General features: G+C 43.3%; 1 protein-coding gene across 1 annotated transcript in view; it reads right to left on the bottom strand.

Moving 5' to 3' along the window:
• Positions 1 to 25965, bottom strand: part of LOC118392135 (calpain-1 catalytic subunit-like) — a 34190-nt gene extending 8225 nt beyond the window's left edge. Inside the window, exons 1-12 of the mRNA XM_035783790.2 lie at positions 25797 to 25965; positions 17117 to 17782; positions 16157 to 16226; positions 14423 to 14541; positions 6574 to 6707; positions 6123 to 6291; positions 5748 to 5831; positions 5435 to 5520; positions 3564 to 3638; positions 3245 to 3405; positions 2997 to 3157; positions 1004 to 1015 (exon numbers count right to left, since the gene is read on the bottom strand). Coding sequence (XP_035639683.1) covers positions 1004 to 1015; positions 2997 to 3157; positions 3245 to 3405; positions 3564 to 3638; positions 5435 to 5520; positions 5748 to 5831; positions 6123 to 6291; positions 6574 to 6707; positions 14423 to 14541; positions 16157 to 16226; positions 17117 to 17368 — 1323 coding nt within the window. The 5' untranslated portion in view covers positions 17369 to 17782; positions 25797 to 25965. The remainder of the gene's footprint in view (positions 1 to 1003; positions 1016 to 2996; positions 3158 to 3244; positions 3406 to 3563; positions 3639 to 5434; positions 5521 to 5747; positions 5832 to 6122; positions 6292 to 6573; positions 6708 to 14422; positions 14542 to 16156; positions 16227 to 17116; positions 17783 to 25796) is intronic.
• Positions 25966 to 27079: the final 1114 nt, after the last annotated feature.

Below are 27079 nucleotides of genomic sequence, written 5' to 3'. Positions count from 1 at the left end.
GCGAAACCCTGAGCACAATCCAAAAATGTTGAGCTCAATGTGTTTTCCCATTAGTTTTCTATGGTAATCTTTTAAGGGATTACCATAGAAATAAGCTTGCCGTTCCTATGGCTTCCACTAGATGTCAACAGTCTTTAGAAATTGGTTAATGTTTTTCCTTTGAGAAATGAAGAAGTATTCCTTTCCTTTCCATGTGTCACACAAAGGGAGTCAAGTCTTTTGGAGCGTGCAACCTGGAACGCGCTTCACTTTGTTTTTGTCTAGTATTGAACACTGTTTTATCGCGTCTTATTTTTTTTTGATTATTTACGTTTTAACATACATAAGCGTGGTTTAGGAACAATGTTTGAAATGTTTGGACCAAGTTTAGAGATAACTTAGTAGATACTTTGTAGTCATGTTGGGCGCGTTGGAACCGGTGTATTTCTGAATCAAACGTGCCAAATAAATGGACATTTTGGGGATATAAAGAAGGAATTTATTGAACAAAAGGAACATTTGTGATGTTTCTGGGACATTTTGGAGTGCCAACAGAAGAAGATCTTCAAAAGTAAGGCATGAATTATTTTGTTATTTCTGACTTTTGTGTCGCACATATGATTTGTATGTGTTTGTATGCGGGGTGCTGTCCTCAGTTAATCGCATGGTTTGCTTTCGCCGTAAAGCCTTTTAAAAATCTGACATGGCGGCTGGATTAACAACAAATTAAGCTTTATTTTGATGTATTACACACGTATGTTTTGTGAATTTTTATTATGAGTATTTCTGTTGAATTTGGCGAGCTGCAATTTCACTGGATGTTGTCAAATCAATCCCGTTACCGGGATTCGAGCGGGAATGGGGGCGAAGGGATCCCTAAGAGGTTTTAATGCACTCTCCAACAGATTTTTTATGCATTAAATATCTCTCAAATACAGTTATGCTGTCCAACAAGTGTTTCAATTATTACACAGTTACATCATAACCCAATGTAAAATAATACTGGCCAGCAGAAAATACATACCTCATTAGGAACCTGTAGAAAGACACAGAAAGACAAGAGTTAGATAGAAACCTACTGCGTTAGATAGAAATCCTACTGCCTTGCAAAATATGGAAAAAGAAGAAAACGTCTCTTGCCTCTGTTAGGGTCAAATTGGGGTGAAAGAGATAAGAGACTAGTCAGACATACCACTATAAATCAACTTGGGGAATGGACATTTACTGCTGAGCCTTTAGATAACACGGAAACAATGTTTGTATAGCTGTCGATGCATGGGCTTGGTCTCATGAGTAGAAGGTAATGACTAAGGCAGTTCCATCACAGGGGTTTGACTACAAGCACGATAAAAGCATGATAAAAGCAACTTGGACTTTTCCTATTTTGCAGAACTCAGGAGAGACATCAGTTGTATGTGTGATGTTTGATCTTCTGTCTACAGCTGTATTTAGATTTTTTTTTAAATTGTGCACATTTTGAGTCTTTCTGATTTGTTAAGTAAAAAAACGGAGCACAGAAAAACGGAGCCAACATTTGGCGAGCTTGCCAGGAGGGAGTGAGTGCAAGGCCACTGCACGGAACCTGAACCACCTTCTCTGATCACCAAATTGTAAGGTAAGCAGACACCTGTTATATCGAAGTCCGTAATTTAAAAGAAGTGGGTGTTCAGTGTTTCGCTGGTATGTAAAAGCGCCACCTCCCTCTTGTAATTATAAAAACAAAGGAACCTAAAAAATGTGCCTGTATAAGTCAATGAATGTGTGGTAATTGTTGTATGTCAATGTGTGTTATATGTTACATGTATTAAGAACAGTAGCTCGCCTTCTTGCGTGTTGGGGGTGCTGGGGTAACTTCCGGAAGGGTACTCAAAAGTAGTTAGGGAGCAGAAGCTGTATCTAGCGTGAAAGTTCTGAAACGGGCGATAACCTATGGGGCACCTTTAAGATAGAAATAAACTGTTGTCTGTCCTTATGTGTTTGTTTGGTGTGAGTGAAATGTGCAGCGGGTGGGGAGATGAACGAATCGAGAACTGGTTATTTGGTCTGAGGACTGAGAGCTGCTATAAGTGGATTTTTGATAAAGAGGAGGATGAGGAACAGCATGTAGATAAAGGCATGACATTGGAATAGCATAAGAAAGGGATTTTTGGAAGTGAGGAAGACAGGAAGGAGTTCCGTCATTGTTTAAGAAAAGGAGGGTATGATAAAGATAATACCTATAAGACGTATATTACCCTACACCCTGAGGAACTAGTAAAACCCTCAACATATTTTGTATCCGTTGAAATACGACCTATAATTACTTGTAGAAAGATAGTTAAGGAGCCTTTTTAAGTGGAATTGACATTTTGTTTTATGGGCATATGAGGAGACAGTGGAGGAAATAAGAGTTCAATCTGATACAACACCCACACTGACATTATTGCAAGTTAGATAATAGGTAGGGAAGGCTAACATAGGGCACCTACACCATTATCATTACACGGCTGACTTGTCAAATAAAACCAAGTTGACGCTCACCGTGTCTGCAAAGGCCTGTATAGGGTTTTTTATTAGGTAATGGCCCAATGGTGGAATAAAACGTTAGGAGTAGGACAGAAGTTATTTGAATAAAAGGTTGAACATATTTGTTAGTGACACTTTCCTACCATAGGATAGTATAGGAAATGTACAACCCTTAGTATACTTGTAAAATTATTACAAGGAAGTTGAGCTCTGTAGAGATTTCCATAGAAAATGACTTTGTGACGCTATCCTCAGGGGACACTGGTGAATAATATACTACTGTTAAACTACACCCTTAAGATATAATATTAGGAATTGAAGTCGAGCATGCAGTTGTCTATGTGAGGCCCGTGTGTGAAATATATTTGATTTTATTAGAACCATTTACTATAGCCTGGAGTAAGTGAGAGTAGAATTCGGATTTCAGTATTACCCACTGTTGTTTAACACACACTGAAAGGAGATAGAGAAGAATTGATCTAGGCATATTCATACATATTACACCCCAACACCTCGTAAATGGCAAATCCGATGGTCTCCATGTCCTTGCCCTCCTTGCGTTTCTTTCTCCGGTCCTTCTGCATCAGCGCCACCAGGAAGCTGCAATCTGATTGGCCGGCTGTGTCGGGGTGCTGCAAGTCGATCTTGAATTGTGGGTTGATCCAGAATGTGGCTAAGTATTGTGTGGGGGGGGGAGTTATCAGAAGACATTTTCTTATCAACTGTGTACCACTTCTTTATATCCTCCCTCCCTCCTTACCAGGAAAGTTCCTGCAGCCCCCGGCCGTGCTGCCCCTCCTCCACTCCCCCTGGTAGACGGCTGAGCTCCACTTCTTCTGCTGGTTGGCCTCCAGGGCGTCTGCTGTGAGGTTACAGATCTCCAGACGCGTAAACTCACGCAGGAAGTCGCTGAATGACATCCTGAGAGGAGGGATTTAGAGAGCGAGAGGTGCAAGGCAGGGGAGGGGGAAGGGGAGAGGAAGGGACCGTCTGTCGTGTTTATGACGCAATAACTCACACATTCTCTCAAGTATCGTACCCAGAGGCCATCAGACTTGGTGACACAAATACACACTCACCAGAACTCTCCGTCCTCACTGCGGTTCTGGAGTCGCCCTCTGACTGACCGGTCCACGCTCTCCCACTCTCTGGAGCTAAAATATTTGCAAATGAAAATAAATTACCGACTGTATTCCATATCAAAAGGGATAGAAAACCATTCTCACTAGTTACACAGTAGGATATGTAATATGACACCTGCAGTATAAAACCACTCTCACTAGTTACACAGTAGGATATGTAATATGACACCTGTAGTATAAAACCACTCTCACTAGTTACACAGTAGGATATGTAATATGACACCTGCAGTATAAAACCACTCTCACTAGTTACACAGTAGGATATGTAATATGACACCTGCAGTATAAAACCACTCTCACTAGTTACACAGTAGGATATGTAATATGACACCTGTAGTATAAAACCACTCTCACTAGTTACACAGTAGGATATGTAATATGACACCTGCAGTATAAAACCACTCTCACTAGTTACACAGTAGAATATGTAATATGGCACCTGTAGTATAAAACCACTCTCACTAGTTACACAGTAGGATATGTAATATGGCACCTGTAGTATAAAACCACTCTCACTAGTTACACAGTAGGATATGTAATATGACACCTGTAGTATAAAACCACTCTCACTAGTTACACAGTAGGATATGTAATATGACACCTGCAGTATAAAACCACTCTCACTAGTTACACAGTATGATATGTAATATGACACCTGCAGTATAAACCACTCTCACTAGTTACACAGTATGATATGTAATATGACACCTGTAGTATAAAACCATTCTCACTAGTTACACAGTAGGATATGTAATATGACACCTGTAGTATAAAACCACTCTCACTAGTTACACAGTAGGATATGTAATATGACACCTGCAGTATAAAATCACTCTCACTAGTTACACAGTAGGATATGTAATATGACACCTGTAGTATAAAACCACTCTCACTAGTTACACAGTAGGATATGTAATATGATACCTGCAGTATAAAACCACTCTCACTAGTTACACAGTAGGATATGTAATATGACACCTGTAGTATAAAACCACTCTCACTAGTTACACAGTAGGATATGTAATATGGCACCTGTAGTATAAAACCACTCTCACTAGTTACACAGTAGGATATGTAATATGACACCTGCAGTATAAAACCACTCTCACTAGTTACACAGTATGATATGTAATATGACACCTGCAGTATAAACCACTCTCACTAGTTACACAGTATGATATGTAATATGACACCTGTAGTATAAAACCATTCTCACTAGTTACACAGTAGGATATGTAATATGACACCTGTAGTATAAAACCCCTCTCACTAGTTACACAGTATGATATGTAATATGACACCTGTAGTATAAAACCACTCTCACTAGTTACACAGTATGATATGTAATATGACACCTGTAGTATAAACCCATTCTCACTAGTTACACAGTAGGATATGTAATATGACACCTGTAGTATAAAACCACTCTCACTAGTTACACAGTAGGATATGTAATATGACACCTGTAGTATAAACCCATTCTCACTAGTTACACAGTAGGATATGTAATATGGCACCTGTAGTATAAACCACTCTCACTAGTTACACAGTATGATATGTAATATGACACCTGTAGTATAAAACCACTCTCCCTAGTTACACAGTATGATATGTAATATGACACCTGTAGTATAAAACCATTCTCACTAGTTACACAGTAGGATATGTAATATGACACCTGTAGTATAAAACCACTCTCCCTAGTTACACAGTATGATATGTAATATGACACCTGCAGTATAAAACCACTCTCACTAGTTATACGATAGGCAACACGAGAGGTGTATAGCAGTGTTTCCTTCTCTTACTTGTCACTCCAGGCACCAGTCCACTCTATCTCTCCCCAGGGGTTGCGGATGCGGACCAGTTTGGTCATGTTCCCCCTGTACACCACCTGATGGAGAGGGATACTGCATTACACAGATGTATTGTAGCTGGGGAAATGGCCACCCTTCTGTCAATTCAATCAATGTGGTTGATGTACAGGTAAAGGTAGAGACGTTTGTATTCGTTTTAATGCTGTCTTTTGTGTCCGTCTGTTCCGGAACTCCACTAACACATGATGCAATTGGGGGAATTGACCCCTGAGTGCCACTCGAACCAGAGCAGTCATTGGCTCACCTCGTCGACCCCGGTCACTGAGTAGGCGTGACCTTTCACCAGCTTCTTAAAGGTCACAGCCTCCATGTCCTGACTGCCGGTGATCTGGGGACAGAAGACAGAGTCCGAGTAAGCGTTTCACTGTGCTGTTTACACCTGCTGTATCCCGGTGCACGTGACATCCGTTGACTTGATTTGATTTGAGAGGATACACACACAGGGACTCTTGACACACTTTTACATGTTCCAGTCAGGGACATGATATGACAAAGTCTGTGAAAATGATGACGTCATGCGAAACATCCTGGTTCTTAGCACCGCGTTACGCTGATTAAAATAGGCAGTGTTTTCTATTACATAATCGAAGAAATGAACGTAACAAATTTGAGTACTGACGTCTATGGAGCAGCCCAGCAGCGATCCTCTCTCCACGGCCCGGCTGATGATACTGTAGAGGTCAGAGGGCGCTTTCCTCAGCTCATACATCTCCGTTACCCCTCCTGTGAAGTCCTCAAAACCCTCTGATGTGCTGCCTCCCGACAGGGCCTCGTAACAGCCATGCAGCCTGCAACGAGGGTGGACAATTCTGTATCACAAGACTATTTAAAAACAGACATTTCTGTACAATATACACACACAGGACGTATGCATATAGACATATCATTTTACATCATTTGTATTTACATTTTGGTCATTCAGCAGACGCTTATTCAGAGCGACTTACAGATCTCATAACCCATACCAACATATACAGAGTGAAATAAATGCCGAGCCCATGTATACAATCCTTCTAACCACCCTCTTCTCTCCTTTTTCTAAACTCCTCCCATCCCTCATCCCGCCTTACTTGGCGTAGGCTTTCTCCAGCAGGGCGCTCCAGAATTCTCCTCCCTCGGCAGAGTGGACAAAGAGTAGCTTCCCATCCTTCACCGGCAGCCTGTCATCGATCACCACCTCCACCCACTCCCCATACTGCCAGAACTACAAAACACAGACAGTAGGGAGACTATCAGAACTACAAGACGCAGACAGTTGAACTACAAAGCAGACAGTAGACCTACAACACACAGACAGTAGAAATACAACACACAGATAGTAGGGACCTCAATATCACTACCTTTACCCACTCTCCAACCTGCCACTGCAATCTGAATAGGGATAGGATGAAGTGAGATGCAGCTAAGCACTGATTTAAGGTCAGTTTTACATGTAGTGTATTAGTAATGTATTCGTTCTTGGTGCTTGTGCAAAGTAGCACAAGCACCAAGAACGAATACATTTAACATTGAAGACAAGCTCTGATTTCCCCTCTAGTGGTGATGGTGAACTGATCTCAGAACTGTGCCCAGGGGGTAACTTCTAACCAGAGCGGAGCGTTTACTCACTTACACCCAACGACCACCAGGTGGCAGAAGTGGCATTAGAACAATATCATCATCTGGCTCAACAGGGAAGAGGGAGGAACTAAGACCGAGGTAACAACCACAGGAATTTATGGCAAGATCTTGAGCAATCACGCTATCTTCCTTCCAATACACACGGGTTCCATGTAGCCTGCCGACACCACTGTGATGTTAGTATGCTTTTAGAGGGAGAAATACAGGCTGTCCAATAATGTATGTACCATTCTCCTCAGCTGCACGTAGCTAACTGATGCAGACCTACGGGAAGGCAATATAGCTCCACCACCACAAAATCACATCAGGGACACCAGGACATTATATAGAGTTTGAGGTATGTGGCTCTGGGATACATGAATGTAACAATACTGAAGTGTCAAGACCAGCAGTGACAATGACACCTAATTAGATTCAAACTGTTTTGACTCGTGACTACCAAACAGTGGCAGAGGGAGGGGATGTAGAGCATAGAGCCACAGCTGAGCTGTGTGGGTTGGTGGTGGTGGTGGTGGTGAGAGAGACAGGGAGAGATAAATGGTTAATTTTGCATGCTCTGCAGGGCTAAAGTGACTGCTGGGAATGTACGGTCGACTGCAGAACAGGATCACATGATCGGCTGGGTTGACACAGAATTATTACAACACCCCCTACGCCCACCAACACACACAGAGGGGGAACCAAACCATGAGCCACTGTCTACCCTGTTAGCCTTTATGGGGCAAATCCTAACTTCCACGTTAAGTAGAAAAGTGAACATTTGATGTAGGTGGAAGTTAGGGTTGAATACTATCAAAACTATCACTTACAGTATCTATTTAGCAGAGTAGAGGTCTGTTCCATATAAATACCAATTTGGGAACTGAATTGCATACTAGTTCAACGGACAGGAGAATTGAACTAAAATTGACCCCCACCGCTATCACAACGCTATCTGATGTAAACACACCCAGTGCTGGCTACAAGGAAAGTAAACCAAATATCCACATCTGCGTAGCAAGCTTGAGGGAGTGTAGTTTGTCCTAGAGTCGCAGCACTTCAACTGTGCAGTTCCTTTCACCTTCTGATAATAATATCCTATCAGCAACCTGGAGATTTTCAAACTGAAAATTACAGGCATACTGTAGTCTGTTTTACAATACAGGATTTGTTGAGTCTCACAGCTCATCTCTGCGCCTAGCTAAGCACATACCGCATTCCCAGAATCTGCAGCACAGCTCCCCCTTTGTCTGGCTAAACCAATTAGAACATCCAATTACATTTGGGAGGATGAGTCACCCAGGCGTACGAGATCTGGCACAGGATCAGGAGATCTCAACAAAACACTATTATTGGGTTTAGACGGTGTGTGTGTGTGTTTCTTAGTATCTTTGTGGGGACCAGAAGTCCTCACAAGGATAGTGGAACCGGGAAAAATCGGACAAATCTGGACATTTTGCCGGGTCCCCACAGAGAAAAAGGCTATTTTAGGCTAAGGGGTTAGGTTTACGGTTAAGGTTACAATCAGGGTTAGGGTTAGAATTAGCAATAGGGGTTAGGTTTAGGAGGTGGTGACAGGTTTAGGGTGGTTAGGGTTAAGGTTAAGTTAAGGGAAAACAGGATTTTGAATGGGAATACATGTTTCGGTCCCCACAGGGATAGTAAAACAAAGTGTGTGTGTGTGTAGAGGGAGATCTCAACAGAACAATGTATTACTGGGTTTAAACCTTCAACTGTTAACTAACACACAGGCCACACAATGGAGGAAGGGATATATGGTGAATTAGATCACATGCACATAGAGTTGAAGTCAGAAGTTTACATACACCTTAGCCAAATACATTTAAACTCAGTTTTTCACAATTCCTGACATTTAATCCTAATAAACATTCCCTGTCTTAGGTCAGTTAGGATCACCACTATATTTTAAGAATGTGAAATGTCAGAAAAATTGTAGAGAGAATGATTTATTTCAGCTTTTATTTCCTTCATCACATTCCCAGTTGGTCAGAAGTTTACATGCACTCAATTAGTATTTGGTAGCATTGCCTTTAAATTGTTTAACTTGGGTCAAACATTTCAGGTATACTTCCACAAGCTTCCCACAATAAGTTGGGTGAATTTTAGCCCATTCCTCCGGACAGAGCTGGTGTAACTGAGTCAGGTGCCGTCCCTAGGAGGGGTGCTTCACTTGAGTGGGTTGAGTCACTGATGTGATCTTCCTGTCTGGGTTGGCGCCCCCCCTTGGGTTGTGCCGTGGCGGAGATCTTTGTGGGCTATACTCTGCATTGTCTCAGGATGGTAAGTTGGTGGTTGAAGTTATCCCTCTAGTGGTGTGGGGGCTGTGCTTTGGCAAAGTGGGTGGGGTTATATCCTTCCTGTTTGGCCCTGGGTATCATCGGATGGGGCCACAGGGTCTCCTGACCCCTCCTGTCTCAGCCTCCAGTATTTATGCTGGAGTAGTTTATGTGTCGGGGGGCTAGGGTCAGTCTGTTATATATGGAGCACTTCTCCTGTCTTATCCGGTGTCCTGTGTGAATTTCGGTATGCTCTCTCTAATTCTCTCTTTCTTTCTCTCTCTCAGAGGACCTGAGCCCTAGGCCGTGCTGCTGCTCCAGTTTCAACTGTTCTGCCTGAGGCTATGGAATCCTGACCTGTTCACCGGACGTGCTACCTGTCCCAGACCTATTATTTGACCATGCTAGTCATTTATGAACATTTGAACATCTTGGCCATGTTCTGTTATAATCTCCATAATCTCCACCCGGCACAGCCAGAAGAGGACTGGCCACCCCCCATAGCCTGGTCGCTCTCTAGGTTTCTTCCTAGGTTTTTCCTAGCCAACGTGCTTCAACACCTGCATTGCTTGCCGTTTGGGGTTTTAGGTTGGGTTTCTGTACAGCACTCTGAGATATCAGCTGATGTACGAAGGGCTATATAAATAAATTTGATTTGAGGTTTGTTGGCCTCCTTGCGCACACACGCTTTTTCAGTTCTGCAATTTTCTATAGAATTAAAGTCAAGGCTATGTGATGGCCACTCCAATACCTTGACTTTGTAGTCCTTAAGCCATTTTGCCACAACTTTGGAAGTATGCTTGTGGTCATTGTCCATTTGGAAGACCCATTTGCAACAAAGCTTTAACTTCCTGCCTGATGTCTTGAGATGTTGCTTCAATATATCCACATCATTTTCCATCTTCATGATGCCAACATAATGCTGCCACCCCCGTGCTTCACGGTTGGGATGGTGTTCTTCAGCTTGCAAGCATCCCCCTTTCTCCTCCAAACATAACAACGGTCATTATGGCCAAACAGTTCTATTTTTGTTTCATCAGACCAGAGGACATTTCTCCAAAAAGTACAATCTTTGTCCCCATGTGCAGTTTCAAACCGTAGTCTGGCTTTTTTATGGCGGTTTTGGAGCAGTGGCTTCTTCCTTGCTGAGCGGCCTTTCAGGTTATGTCGATATAGGACTCGTTTCACTGTGGATATAGATACTTTTGTACCTGTTTCCTCCAGCATCTTTACAAAGTCCTTTGCTGTTGTTCTGGGATTGATTTGCACTTTTCGCACCAAAGCATGTTCATCTCTAGGAGACAGAATGTGTCTCCTTCCCTTGCGGTATGAAGGCTGCGTGGTCCTATGGGGTTTATACTTGCATACAATTGTTTGTACAGATGAACATGGTGACTTCAGGAGTTAGAAAATTTCTCCCAAGGATGAACCAGACTTGTGGAGGTCTAAATTTTTTTTCTGAGGTCTTGGCTGATTTTTCCATGATGTCAAAGCAAAGAGGCACTGAATTTGAAGGTAGGCCTTAAAATACATTAACAGGTATACCTCCAATTGACTCAAATTATGTAAATTAGCCTATCAGAAGCTTCTAAAGCCACGACATAATTCTCTGGAATTTTCCAAGCTGTTTAAAGGCAAAGTCAACTTAGTGTATGTAAACTTCTTACCCACAGTGAATTATAAGTGAAATAATATGTCTGTACACAATTGTTGGGAAAATGACTTAGATGTAGATGTCCTAACCGACTTGCCAAAACTGTAGTTTGTTAACAAGAAATTTGTGGAGTGGATGAAAAACGACTTTTAATGACTCCAACCTGAGTGTATGTAAACTTCCAACTTCAACTGTATTTAAGGCATGAATGAGCTTATATGCCAGTAGGTTCATAGACACATAGCTTTGTTATTTCCTCTCATGCCAGCAAGGAAACTGTTTAGGACATAAATAAGTTGGCCATGACTGTGGAAATAAATGTGACAATGAAAACATGTTGCAATATTTCTGCAATCAGTCAATCATCTTTTTAAATAGGTGTTTCTTATTGTCACTTCCTTTTGGCAGAGGACTGGGGATGTAAATTCCAGTTAGTGTGTTAGTAGTGTTACTTCTGTGTGGTATGCAAATGTATGTCACGACTTCCGCCGAAGTCGGTCCCTCCCCTTGTTCGGGCGGCGTTCGGAGGTCGACGTCACCGGCTTTCTAGCCACCGCTGATCCACTTTTCATTTTCCATTTGTTTTGTCTTAGTCTTACACACCTGGTTTCACTCACCCAATTACCTGTTTATTATTTAACCCTCTGTTCCACATGTTTGTTTGTGAGTGGTTGTTCTTTGAAAATCGGTCCGTTATTGTGGGCTTGTAATATTTGCCTTGTATTTTTGTATTTTGAGTAAAGTACGTGAACGACTGTTCCACCTAAGGTGGAGGAGCGAGCAGGATTTTGCTTTGGACTTCCGGACCCTGGCCGCCAGTGCGGGATGGAACGACAGGGCCCTGATCGATCACTACCAGTGCAGTCTGCGCGAGGACATCCGTCGGGTGTTGGCCTGCCGAGACACCACCCTCACATTGGACCAGCTGGTGTACCTTATTGATTCTCCTGCGTTTCCCGTGGTGCTGGGCCTACCCTGGTTGGCCTGTCATAAACCCACTATTTCATGGCAACAGAGGGCTCTCAAGGGGTGGTCAGAAGAGTGGTCAGGGAGGTGTGTGGGGGTTTCCATCGTTGCGACTACGGTGGAAAGTCCAGACCAGGTCTCCACCGTGCGCATCCCCTCAGAATATGCCGATTTGGCTCTTCTGTAAGAAGAGGGCGACAAAATTACCACCCCATCGACGGGGTGATTGTGCGATAAATCTCCTGGTTGACGCAGCAGTTCCCAGGAGTCACGTGTATCCCCTGTCACAGGAGGAAACGGCGGCTATGGAAACATATGTCTTCGAATCCCTGGGGCAGGGATACATTCGGCCCTCCACCTAACCTGCCTCCTCAAGTTTCTTTTTTGTGAAGAAGAAGGATGTGGGTCTGCGCCCGTGTATTGACTATCGAGGGATAATCAGATCACAGTGAGGTACAGCTACCCGCTGCCTCTCATAGCCAGTGCGATTGAGTCAATGCACGGGGAGCACTTCTTCACAAAATTGGATCCCAGGAACGCTTACAACCTGGCGCGTATCCGGGAGGGGGACGAGTGGAAGACGGCATTTAGTACCACCTCAGGGCACTATGAGTACCTCGTCATGCCGTACGGGTTGATGAATGCTCCATCAGTCTTCCAGGCCTTTGTTGACAAGATTTTCCGGGACCTGCACGGGCAGGTTGTAGTGGTGTATATCGAAGACATTCTGATATACTCCGCCACACGCGGAGTATATCGGGGTCCCCAGTTCACGTCCAGGGTCTGGAGAGCGTTCATGGAATGTCTGGGGGTCTCAGTCAGCCTCACCTCAGGTTTTCAACTCCCGAAAGGAACGGGCAGGTGGAGAGTAAACCAGGATGTGGGTAGGTTTCTGCGGTCATATTGCCAGGACTGGCCAGGGGAGTGGGCGGCGTTCATCCCCTGGGCAGAGATGGCCCAAAACTCACTCCGCCACTCCTACACTAACCTCTCTCCTTTCCAGGGCATACTGGGGTATCAGCCGGTTCTGGCACCGTGGCATCAGAGCCAGATCGAAGCTCCTACGGTGGACGAATGGTTTAAGCACTCGGAGGAAACCTGAGACGCCGCCCATGTGCATCTACAACGGCCGTGAGGCGGCAAAAGGCGAGCGCCGACCACCACCGCAGCGAGGCCCGGTGTTTGCACCGGGGGACCAGGTCTGGCTCTCGACCCGAAACCCGCCCCTCACTGTCACAAGGTCCCTCTCCTTGTTCGGGCAGCATTCGGTGGTTGACATCACCGGCCTCCTTCTAGCCACCGCCGATCTCCTTTTCATTTTCCATTTGTTTTGTATTAGTCTTACACACCTGGTTTTACTCACCCAATTACCTGTTTATTATTTAACCCCCTGTTCCCCATGTTTGTTTGTGAGTGGTTGTTCTTTGTAAATCGGTCCGTTATTGTGGGCTTGTAATATTTGCCTTGTATTTTTGTATTTTGATTAATGTACTCGTTGATTACTCATCTCTGCTGTCCTGCGCCTGACTCTCTACACCAGCTACATACAGGACGCTATTACAATGTAATAGTACTGTGTTTGCATTAATGGCTGCCCGCCTCTTGGTTGCCTGCTGCTCAGTCTAGCAGCAGTAAAGGTTACTCTGAATGACTGGACAGTGGTCAGCACTAGGCTAGCAGGCTCCGTATTGGCTCTTGTCTCTGTGTGTGTCTCTCCGTCTCTGTCCTGGCCCCCAACTGAGTCGGACTCTATTAATGTGGGCAGCTGACTGCCATCAAAGGGTTCGGTGAGAGGAAAGCTGAGTGAAAGTGAGGGCCGCTACAGTGGGCACTGGACACGGACACGCAAGCACCACCTGGTCGCCCATGCATGGAGACGTCCATTTAGAGGGCAACTGTGGTGTCGCTTTAAGGTCGTATACAGAGAATGATAGGTGTGTCTGTGTGTCAGAGAACTGGTTTTGTGTACAAAGCAAAGGTCATCGTGATAAGGCCTGGCAAGAAGCAGGAAGCGTGCCTTGGAGTGAATTAAGGTACATTTCTTGTTTCTATTAGCCCACATGAGATGGAAATTTGTCTTCTGCTTTTATCCACCCACCCCTCCCTCCTACCCCTCCCTCCCAATATACATACATATGAACACATATTAGGTTAGAGATGCTGGAGCAGAGGGCAGCCACATGCTGCATCCAATGAGCAGTTTAGGGGGTGAAGTTCCTTGCTCGAGGGAACATCGGCGGTAGCTGGCACCTGAGATTGCCTCCGGTTGCCAGCTCACTCCCCGCCACAACTTCGAGTTCACTTCAAGAGTAGCTGAATATCTGTATTACTGTACATTAGTATATATTATCGTATAGATGGATATACAGTCAAATCAGAAGGAGGAAGTGAGTGTGTGGTGACCTGGAAGTGGAAGATGCCAGCGTACTGGCCTCCGAAGTCCTGTCCATGAGGCACCACTCTGTGGAGGAGGTTGTCGTTCAGAGTCAATGAGGCTATGGCTGCCAGCAACCAGCAGTCACCTGAAACACACACACACACGTATACACACACACACACACACACACACACACACACACACACACACACACACACACACACACACACACACACACACACACACACACACACACACACACACACACACACACTATGTTAATGATAGCAATGAATTGTATCAGTCCCTTAAAAAAAAGTGACCAAACATTCATCAGTCGGTAGTGTTTGTTTTGACCACCTGGAAATACTCTGGCCGTTAGTCATAGCATACAAGTAACGCCCAAAGTTTTTTCTGATCTCGTAAACACAGTAAGACAAAACTCCTGGCCCTGTTCATCATTCACCTCTTCAAAAGTTCCCAACTGTTCTTCCTTTGAATAATTCCGAGCCTCAAGGCTAGGTGAAGCTAACTGACTAAACCCTCCGCTCTGGTTAGACTTATTAATTACAGACAGATACTGCCGTCTGTTTCTCACTGCTGTGGGAACGGAGCACTTCAGGCTTAAGTGGTGAAAACCTTGTAATACTGGAATGCACCTTATAAGGAAAGCGTAACGAGAGAGAGGTCCGAGAATCTGTTCACACACACTTCAGCCTGACCCTATGTCACCTCCAAGGAGTGTGTTCGAATTTGAACTGTCTGGACCTACAGTATGCTGATTAAATAGCCCGATCTACTGTAACGGTAACAGAAGAGGTCATATAATACAATGCCCATGCAGGGTAGAGGCATAGGCTGAAAAGCCCACAGAAGACGCCACGGTTGGGTTCGGCGTGCTGAAAAAAAAAAAAGACAGTAGTACTGCTTCCTTCTAATGTGACATGATCTATAAATAGGGGTGAACGCCTATTGTTATCCAAACGCAGACGAAGGCTCGAAGGCTGTATGCTACTGCTAAAAATACATTCAAACTTAAAGAGGGCAGGTTTTACGTATGCCTTTTAAACCCCGGCACCCAAATACTCTTTGCTACTACACACTTTAGAGTTGAGCACGCCACTTCCTCTTTCTGGGCTCGGCATGCCGCATATTTAAGAGAGGGGTAGGCAGCCAGCTCTCTCCCAGCATTTGATTCAGTACCAAGAGATGAGAAGAATTTTCAAATCAACCATTCGGCTCAGAGTTAGTATGCGATACAGTACCAGGCAACGTGTATACCTGCCCTATGTTTACTGTAGTGGCGGTATAGTATCAGTGCATCTCAGCCAGAGGGAGGTTGTTACTTTGTTTATAGATGTGAGATAGCAGAGCAGAGTGTAAATTATGCATGGCACAGTGTTTGTAGAGGAATACACAAGAGTACCAAGATTGCAATCAAATCAAATCAAATCAAATCAAATCTCCTCTCTCTCTCTCTCTCTCTCTCTCTCTCTCTCTCTCTCTCTCTCTCTCTCTCTCTCTCTCTCTCTCTCTCTCTCTCTCTCTCTCTCTCTCTCTCTCTCTCTCTCTCTCTCTCTCTCTCTCTCTCTCTCTCTCTCTCTCTCTCTCTCTCTCTCTCTCTCTCTCTCTCTCTCTCTCTCTCTCTCTCTCTCTCTCTCTCTCTCTCTCTCTCTCTCTCTCTCTCTCTCTCTCTCTCTCTCTCTTTCCATCGGGCTCTCAGGCTCTCCACCAACCCTCCTTCTGAGACCTGGACTCACCTAAAGCTCCCTGGCAGATATCAGTGCGAGTGGCTCCATCCACTATGAACTGGGGACGGGTACAGATCTCCTGTAGACAGAAAGAGAGAGAGGGAGAAAGAAAGAAAAAGAGAGATAGCGAGAGAAAGGGGGAGAGAGGAAGAAAGAGAGAGGTAAGATATGCCAGATTGGTGTTGTTGTTGTTGCACACACACACACACACACACACACACACACACACACACACACACACACACACACACACACACACACACACACACACAGCAGTGACTGGTAGGCTGACATTTCTCTTTTCCTTTCACCACAGTGTTGACACTGCACTGCAGCACTGGTAAAGCCTGTCGTCCTTGTTGTCATGGCGAACGGCGTCCCCGTCAGTCACACAAGTGGCTCATAGAATACATAAAAAAATGGCTGAGACATTCCTGCTAAACTACAGAGTACTGCATCTCCTCTCTCTGCCTCCCAACCGCCCCTCATCCACACATAACTCAAGACACGAGCAGCGTGAGAGCTAGCTGAGAGCTAGCTAAGCTATAAAAAGCTCTTCCCGCATTTTGAGCTGAGGAGCGGAGCAGCATGGTGTGTGTTCTCTCCAGGGATGTCGATATTGCAGTTCTGAGGGGCGAGGTGCTGGAGGACATGCATTATGAAAGGGAATGAGGAGAGACGGAGTGTGAAGAGCATTAGGATAGACAGGCACGCCAGCTAGGACACACACACAAACGGGATAAGACACACACACACAAACTATAGCCAAAGACAAATAATTATGTCAGAGTCATCTGAGAATAGTCATATATAATACTTAAGGATCGGGTCTAAGATTCATCTCAGTAAGGCTCAGATACGGTCTAGGTTTAGGTGAGTTTTTCCTGGTCAGGTAATATGGTCGGGAAAAACTACAAGAGGCTCAGTAAGTATAAGGAACAGGCAGTCCCAGCTGCAGTATCATCTCACCGTAGGTCTCATCCAGCGTACTCCTTGGGTCTTGGAGGAGCGTGGTCCCAACTCATTGAACCCCAGAGAAGAGGAGGCACACGGGAACAGGCTGTCCTCAAACAGGCTGCGGCTCTGGAGGCACCGGGCCCTCAGCGACTCAAAGTCCTGGCCCTGGAACTTGACTGCGTTGTGGTTCTGGCCCAGACCCTCGTCCCGGTCCCACTGGCTACGCAACTTGGCGGCCATCCCCGACGCATACACCTGCTCCATTCTCACCTGGCCGTAGTCGTATTTGGCTGTGGCCGAGGTCAAAGGTCAAAGCTAATCCAGGGAGCCAGTCAGGGAGGAGGTTAAAGGCTGACGTTCAATTAGGAATCAGACATAGAACAGCAACAGCCAAATATGAGGCTAGAATTGTAGATGAGGTGGTGATAATAGGCTGTGACAGGCAGACGGCTTAATGGAGAGAAGTGCCAGTCCTAGTCATGTAAAAAGTGGTAGAGTGGGGACCGGAGGATGGGCTCAGAAGGAAAACATCTTCTTCACAGCACCAGGCAGATCTCAGAGTCACGGCAACAATTCACTGATTGGCTGGCTGTACCTTTAGCAGACAGGGCTCAGAAGCCAATAGAATGAGGTGAGACTCAGCGAGTTGGCTGTACCTTGTTGTCCCACCAAAAGCCCCTGGAGAAGGAAGCGAGAGAGAGAAGGAAATTAGTGAAATTCAAAACACATAAATATCTGTTTAACTCATGTAAGAATGTATACTTCATTCAAATACAGCCTGTACAGCTCTGTGCAGCACAGACAAAAGAAACAAGATACACATAGCATGAGAGAGTTAGCAAATTGCACTTTGCCCCCCTACCCCCTATAAATTGTCAACCCGCCATGCACGCTAGCTAGCAGAGGATTGCACTGGGATTACTCACAATAATAGTCCAACTGACTTCAGTTCAGTTCTCTAGTGAATAACATAGTTACTCATTGTGAACAAAGTTGAGTCATAGGTGCTTGTCTTGGGGAGTCCCAGCTAGCATATAACATTCTGAGAACCATAGGTTTCTTAGGTGGGAATTACAGTACTTCAACATAACGTTTCCTACAGGTTTCCTTAAGGTTCTATTTCAAGTAATGTTCTCAAATTGTTCAGAAACTGTTTAGAAACAACGTTCTTCTGTGGGAATTTCAATACTTTGTTATAACACTTTCTGCAGGTTTCCTCATGGTTCTATTTAAAGTCATGTTCTCAGAACGTTCAGAGAACGTTAAGAAACAACGCTCTTCAGTGTGAATTTTAGTACTTCAGCATAACGTTTCCTACAGAGAAACAACAAACAATTGTTCAGAGAAACAACGTTTTTCTGTACGAATTTCACTACTTCATGATAACGTTTTGTACTTGTTTCCTCGTGGTTCTATTCAAGTCATGTTCTCAGAACGTTCAAAAACAATGTTCTTCTGTGAGAATTTCAGTACTTCAGCGTCATTTTTCCCCTGCAGGTTTCATCGTGGTTCTTATTTAAAGTCATGTTCTCAAAACATTCAGAGAATGTTCAGAAACAATGTTCTTCTCGATCCTGTTAAGTGTGTTCAGGTGTGTAGTCTGCGCCCACTAACTAGCCACACCTGATCTTAATGAGTGCTTGTTTACATTGAATATGGGGTTTGAATAGACTAATTAAATAGCTTTGTGCGAGTAAAAAAAAAAAACATGCCATGCTAGTTCCATCCTGGTGGCACAGTGGACTAATTCCATGGATAGAGAACATTACAGGTTTGAATCTCTGCCAGAATAATACAAAAATTGTGTGTTTGTATAATTAATGCCTAAGCAAATTCATTTCTTTGTGTCCTATCTGTGCTTGGAGTTCAAAACAGTTAACCCAAACTAAGCTACCAGTGTTATTAAAAGTCTTATTAATACATTCTCAGAACGGTATTTAATTACCTTCAAATAACCTATCATTTCTGTTTTCAGAACGTTTATAAAACCTCCCACGGAAAAACTTCAAGGAACCATAGTAAAGTGTTCTCATAACCTCCCTGCAACCTAAAAATGAACGTTCCCAGAAAGGCAAAAAATGTACCTTCTGTTCTAAAAAAAAAAATAATAAAAAAATATGGCTTCGTTCCCAGAACCAAATGTTTCAAGAAACTAAATGTGCTATCTGAGTTCTATTCTGCAAATGTAAAACTCTCTGAATGTTTTGCATGGACTTTGTACCACAGAAGGTTGGTGGCACCTTAATTGGGGAGAACGGGCTCGTGGTAATGACTGGAGTGGAATAGTATCAAATACATCAAACAAGGCCATTCCATATAATCCGTTCCAGCCATTATTATGAGCTGTCCGGCCCACAGCAGCCTCCACTGATTTGTACTGAAGAGACAGCTACTAATCATGAGCAGAGACTAAGGTAGAGTTGTAGCTGGTATGTGTGTGTGCGTGTGCGTGTGCGTGTGCGTGTGCGTGTGTGTGTGTGTGTGTGTGTGTGTGTGTGTGTGTGTGTGTGTGTGTGTGTGTGTGTGTGTGTGTGTGTGTGTGTGTGCGTGCGTGCGTGTGTGACACAGTGTAGACAGCGCATAATAGGAGGGAACACAGCCAAGAACATGCAAAAGACTCTCAGGCTCTCTGCTTGACTCTTCTTTCATAGTTCCACAGCCTCTCTATCTTTCCCGTTTCCTCACATCACAATCACGCTATTTTTTTCTCCCTCCTGCTTTCCCACTCATGCTCTCCCACAACAAACAAAACAATGAGAGAGAGAGAGAGAGAAAGTCTGAGGCATACAATTGCTTATTGTGTCTATTTTAAACCTTTACTCACATTCTGTAGTTAAGTTTGCCTCACCTCTTTCTCACTCTTTTTCAGCCTGTCACTTTCACGCACTCACACAGGCTGACGCTTATTCACACTGAGCTCTCTTCTTGTTCTACCCCTCAACTGTCAGTAAAAACAAAACCTAAGCCTTGTCTGTTTCTCATTGGTGCAGAAAGAGAGCCCGGTCAGGCACAGCTTGCCACCCACTACTCTGCCACACCCATCGCTATTGCCTGTTGTTCCCTGACTCAAAGATTTTTCCCACTGGTCAGAGTTGACTTTCTGACTGACTCTCACCACTCCTTTAGAGTTTCGAGGGTAATACTATGGGGAAAGATAATGGAATGAAGTTCGACCATCTTAGACGGAAGAGAATCAAGTGGATATTGAACACGTCTCTTTTTGGTAGAAAAATACCATATTTTGGGACAGTTTCAGCACGTACCGAATACCTAGTCAACCCCTATACATGCATGTCAGTTACCTACACATCGTCTGGGTAGAAACGTTCACATTTCTGTGACTGTGGTGGGTCGACAGACAGCGGAGTGTGGGTGTAGTCAGGAGTCTTCTCACCAAGTAGGGCTTTCAACTCAAATTAACATTTGATGTTCCTTACGTGGAATATTTCTCCGTTTTGCGCCTCACTGCAAGTAGTTTCACTGACGTGAAATGACAGATTAGTAGTCCAGTCAGCCCCACTGGTGTGCCCAATTCACGACATATCGTTTCTTACTGATCTGTAGCCTATCACTATTGTATTATTACTGCTAATCAAATAGCCTAAAACTTAAAACAATTAAGCAATGAAGTGACAATTTGTCACTATTGACATCTGTATCACATGGGAGATAACCTTATCCCCAGGCTAACTGCTACCGCATATAGAGAGCAATAGTAATGGCCTCTTTTTGTAGACACTAATTTAGGCCAACTCTGACATGGCTCGTTGAAAAAAAGCCTATGGGGGAAATGAATGGCGGTTTTGGATAAACCCAGAGAATAAGGTCTGTGGTAAACACAGGGTTATGAGATTTTATCCATTTTATTCTATCAGATCATCTTCATCAGCTAACAGCACTTTTTGTGAATTTTGAAGCGTTAATGTTATCACAATAAGCACATAAAGCGTGTAAAAGGCTTCATTATTCATAAAGGTCATGTCAACTGACTGATGTTATCTCACAGAACAAAACATATCACATCTCCCAAACCTGCGTTAACCTCAGACCTTATTTTCAGCTTTTACCCCAAAGCCCCATTAAATCTCCCCCATAAGGAATGGCTGAACGAACCAGAGGTTTAATTGACGTTTTTGAAGACTACAACTGGTGAGCTCTATATAGGCAGAGAGAGAAGACTGATTTGAGATAATAGATAACCCCCTCTGGAGCCTACCTGTGCTGGAAACAGCCTACCACTCACACATGGACTTCGAGTACAGTTAGACAGTGTAATACTGTATCAATTTTTGCCTGCGGTAATTAAATCTTTACTAAAAGTGTAGTAGTGTAGCCTACCTACTGTTTGATACAAAGAAAGGCTTGACCACAAACAGGCAGTTAGACCAGACTATACTGTATAGGCCACACACACACACACACACACACACACACATACACACACAGAAAGAGACAGTTTACTCTATTACAGTAACAGTCGGTTATAATAACCCCATTATTCGTGCTAAAGCATTGGAACACGCGCAAGTGTAATTGTGCATGTCCTCCAAATAGCAGGGAGCTCACATTTCAACCACCCTCTGGTTGTCCGAACACCCATACTAACGTACTACATACATACTTATACTCATCCTTTTTAGTATGTACTGTTTAAGAAAAAAAGTATGCAGTATGCCACCGCCGCAACGCAGTAGCAACTCCTGACTGGCTGAGTAGGTGGGGCGGGGTCGACTGCGGTGGAGTTTACCAAATTCAACAACAGACATGTATCGCATTAACCGGCCTGATAATAGCTAATTTCCAATTCGATTACTTTCTCTAAATATAAATTAATAGAATAGGAATGGAGTTACATGCCTACTCAGGCTGGTTATAGGCAGACAATCCCATTCAACATATACCGTAGTCCATATAGCCCATCTATCCTACTTAAACAGGACTGAAGACATGGACAGTGGGGTACATCGCAAATTCAGAACCGCTGTTGGGTACAAATTCAGAAATTCAGGACAGCAACATAATAAACTAAAGCACGGATCATTGGGAACAAGATCGGAGTGACTGCTAAGGCTTGATCCATAAATGAACTAAGGAAATAGGTAGCCTAGCCTACAAAACTAAAAATATCTATGTTCAAATCAAAAGGCATGATTAACATGATGTAAATAACGCAGCCACATCCCGAGACCCCGGTGCAGACACATTCAGTAATCAAAAGATGGTTTAAGTATTTAGTTTTAAAGCTGTGGCGAAGGCCAAACGAACAAGAAACACTTTTCAGAATCATTCAAAATACTTCACCAGAGAGCATGACTTAGCCACAGATGATCATGTGCTTCTTGTATTTGTGGATTGTTTGAAATCACAAGCGTGGAGGCTAATATGCCAAGCTGGGAATGCCGCAATTTGGTCTGAGCACGTGGCAATAGGCCTAGCTTATTATTGAGATGCGGCAGGCAGTGAAAAGCAATGCATCTAAAAATATGTGTGAAGATAAAATGTCTAATCACACTCAAGACACATTGAGACGAGAAGAAGGGGAGGGGTGTGTGGCGAAGATGTTGGCACTTCTCTCTACCGAATGTGCTCAGCTCTCCAGAATGCAACTAATTCTTGCGCATTCGTTGCTTTATTGTGTTAATAGTTTGCCCTTTTTATATATAGTACCTGTCAAAAGTTTGGACACACCTACTCATTCAAGGGTTTTTCTTTATTTTGACTATTTTCTACATTGTGGAATAATAGTGAAGACATCAAAACTATTACATAAATAACATTGAATTGTTGTAACCAAAAAAGTGTTAAACATATCTAAATATATTTGAGATTCTTCAAAGTAGCCACCCTTTGCCTTGATGACAGCTTTGCACACTCTTGGCATTCTCTCAACCAGCTTCATGGGGTAGTCACCTGGAATGCATTTAAATTAACAGGTGTGCCTTCTTAAAAGTTAATTTGTGGATTTTCTTTCCTTCCTTCTTAATGCATTTGAGCCAATCAGTTGTGTTGTGGCAAGGTAGGGGTGGTATACAGAAGATATCCCTATTTGGTAAAATACCAATTTCATACTGTGGCAAGAACAGCTCAAATAAGCAAAGAGAAACGACAGTCCATCATTACTTTAAGACATGAAGGTCAGTCAATGCGGAAAACTTTTAACGTTTCTTCAAGTGCAGTCGCAAAAACCATCAAGCGCTAAGATGAAACTGGCTCTCATGAGGACCGCCACAGGAATGGAAGACCCAGAGTTACCTCTAAGGCAGAGGATAAGTTCATTAGAGTTCGGTGGCCTCCCGAGTGGCACAGTGGTCTAAGGCACCAGGTTCTGTCGCACCGGCTGCGACGGGGAGACCCATGAGGTGGCACACAATTGACCCAGCATCGTCTGGGTTAGGGGAGGGTTTGGCCGGCAGGGATGTCCTTGTCCCATCGTGCACTAGCGACTCCTGTGGCAGGTCAGCCACAGTGCACACTGACACGGTCGCAAGGTGTACGGTGTTTCCTCCGACACATTGGTGCGGCTTGCTCCGGGTTAAGTGGGCATTGTGTCAAGAAGCTGTGCGGCTTAGTTGGGTCGACCTTCGTGTCTCCCGAGTCCGTACGGGAGTTGCAGCGATGAGACAAGACTGTAACTACTAGAGGTCGACCGATTATGATTTTTCAATGCTGATACCGATTATTAGAGGACCAAAAAAAGCCGATACCGATTTTTAAATTTTATTTGTAATAATGACAATTACAACAATGCTGAATGAACACTTATTTTAACTTAATATAATGTATAAATAAATCAATTTAGCCTCAAATAAATAATGAAACATGTTCCATTTGGTTTAAATAATGCAAAAACAAAGTGTTGGAGAAGAAAGTAAAAGTGCAATATGTGCCATGTAAGAAAGCTAAAGTTTAAGTTCCTTGCTCAGAACATGAGAACATATGAAAGCTGGTGGTTCCTTTTAACATGAGTCTTCAATATTCCCAGGTAAGAAGTTTTAGGTTGTAGTTATTATAGGAATTATAGGACTATTCCTCTCTATACCATTTGTATTTCATATACCTTTGACTATTGGATGCTCTTATAGGTACTTTAGTATTGCCAGTGTAACAGTATAGCTTCCGTCCCTCTCCTCGCTCCTACTTGGGCTCGAACCAGGAACACATCGACAACAGCCACCCTCGAAGCAGCGTTACCCATGCAGAGCAAGGGGAACAACTACTCCAAGTCTCAGAGTTGGCTGCTTTTCCTTGTTGGCTGCTTTTCCTTCACTCTGCTGTCCAACTCATCCCAAATCATCTCAATTGGGTTGAGGTCGGTTGATTGTGGAGGCCAGGTCATCTGATGCAGCAAAATTAACTTTTAACAAGGCACACCTGTTAATTGAAATGCATTCCAGGTGACTACCTCATGAAGTTGGTTGAGAGAATGTTAAGAGTGTGCAAAGCTGTCATCAAGGCAAAGGGTGGCTTCTTTGAAGAATCCAAAATATCAAATATATTTTGATTTGTTAAACACTTTTTTTGTTAATACATGATTCCATGTGTGTTATTTCATAGTTTTGATGTCTTCACTATTATTCTACAATGTAGAAAATAGTAAAAATAAAGAAAAACCTTGGAATGAGTAGGTGTGTCCAAACTTTTGACTGGTACTGTATAAATATTTGTAAACATATTGTTTTTCTTATAATATTACATTTCAGGGAGCTGTCTTCTAAAGACGACCTACAATGCTGCTTAGTACTGTAAAATAATTGTATTTTACTGTAGGTTTTTTCCCTATAAATGTACAGTATTATACTGGCACCACAGTCACCAGCTTAATACTGTAATTTTGCTTTACAGCAGAGATGCTGTAATATAGTTTACAGTACTATTTTCCTCACTGTAAATCATATTACAGCATCCTTGGTGTGGTGCCAGTATGAGGCTGTAAATGTACAGGGAAAGGTTTTACAGTGTAAGCTATAAACAGACATAGACAGGAAAAACTACATTCAGCTATAAACAGACACAAACAGGAAAAACTACATTCTGAAGGTCAGGTAAGTTTCCCCAAAAAAACAACTGATGGGCTGGCCAGCTGTCAAAGGCATGCTCTCATCGAGGTGACACAGTGAACAGCTGGACAAGCAGAGTCCTCTCATCTCGCCGCACATGTCTTTCACACAATTGACAGTCACCACATTTGGATTTAGTTGTGGCTTTTGAATAAACAAGCGACAAGTCCGACCATAGTAGTATTTGTTTGTTGAGTATCTGAGAGGCTACTTGACGCTAAGCTATTTAGTAAATTAATTCGAAATGTGCTTAACACCCGCTGCCTTCAGAAGAAACGGAAGAATTGGTCGGTCTAAAAAAATATATAAAAGTAGCCTAACACACATGAAATCCTCACGGGAACAGGAAGATGTCAAAACACTGTTACAACACTGCTTGCTACAGCCATACAACTACTACATGATGTTACATGGTTTCAAAACCAGATCAGAGCAAGATCCAGAATATTTAATTGCAGTATTAAGCTGGTGACTGTGGTGCCAGTATTTACAGGAAAATACAACTATTTTACAGTACTAAGCAGCATTGTAGGTTGTCTTTGGAAGACAGCTCCGATGTAAATGACGTCGCCCTAATGAGTAAAAATAAGTTACACGTGTGACTTATTTTAAGAAAAGCTAAAGAAATATCCTACCTTTTGGTGGTTGTTTAGCGGTTCAATATGTTGTTTTGTTTTCTCTGTTCTCTCGTCCGTTAAATTAAGCCCGGTTCCATCCACAGCCCAGCGTGAAGCGCATGGGTATAACCAGTGGGTGGATTCGATTATGCTTAGCCGCTGGTCACCGGGAAAAGACCCGTCACGTCATCGGAAGAAAGCGGGGAGGGAGGAGCGCAATTCTGAAATCTGTGGCGCTCGGCCATTTTGTCAACAAGGTAGCATGGTGCAGCCCAGAAAGATCAATTTTCCATTAAATAAATGTTTGAATTTTCTAACTAGTTTTCATTCATCACATTTTTATTGTGATTATACACTAATGGTTCTTCTGTTATTTTAATGTAATATATGTATCATGGGATGACACAGAGACCTCCCAGGAGATATCATCTAGCCCCTCCCAACTGCATCAAACACCAGATATGCTGTTCCAGAAGGACCCAAATGTAGGCCAGGCCTATACTTTAAACTACACATTTTAGTCAGCAGTTGTTAGTATCTAATCTTGTGGATCCCTGAATTATACCTTTCATATTAACTGCCACTCAAAATAATCCGTAGAGAGGTCATCGAGAGTCTGATGACTCTCACAACAAGGGTAATCACAACCAGGGTAAGAAGAAATAGCTAATCATGACCCTCTCAAAGAGAAAAGGATGAATGCATGTGGCAATGCTAAGTACACAAGTATCTAGAACAAAGTTTTTGAGGGCTTCGCTGAGATGGTGCAACGTGAAATAATAAGAGAAGTAAAAGAAATGGACGTTTTTAGTGTAATTGCAGATGAAACCAAAGATTTTAAGAAAAAATAACACGTCTTTAATTGTGAGGTACTATTACAACAAGGGCCATCCATGAAAGCTTTTTACACTTTCAGTCAGCTGAAAGCTTAGATGCAGCAGGTCTCACAAATATGATAATTGATTGCCTTGAAAAACATGGTCTGGGTTACAAATAATATTGTGGAGCAAGTCTATGACGGTGCATCTGTCATGAGTGGAAAGCATTCTGGTGTGTCTCCAAGGATTAAAAACAGTGCAAGATTAGCATTTTATTGCAGATCACTGCAAAATAAGTGTACAAACAGTGTGTAAAAGACAGCCTAAAACAAGCTTAAGATTTCACAACTCATTGATGATGAGCCCTGTAGGACAGAGCAATAGTGACCAAAGTGATGTTGAGAGCTTCCAAAGAGCTATCTTTTATCAGGTGATCGACAGTCTCACAGCTGAGCTGCAATGGCGTTTTTCAAAGAAGAATTG

This window comes from Oncorhynchus keta, chromosome 13, assembly GCF_023373465.1.
Source record: "Oncorhynchus keta strain PuntledgeMale-10-30-2019 chromosome 13, Oket_V2, whole genome shotgun sequence".
NCBI lineage: Eukaryota > Metazoa > Chordata > Actinopteri > Salmoniformes > Salmonidae > Oncorhynchus > Oncorhynchus keta.
Note: the sequence above shows the minus strand (reverse complement) of the source record. Positions and strands in the feature narration are given on the sequence as shown.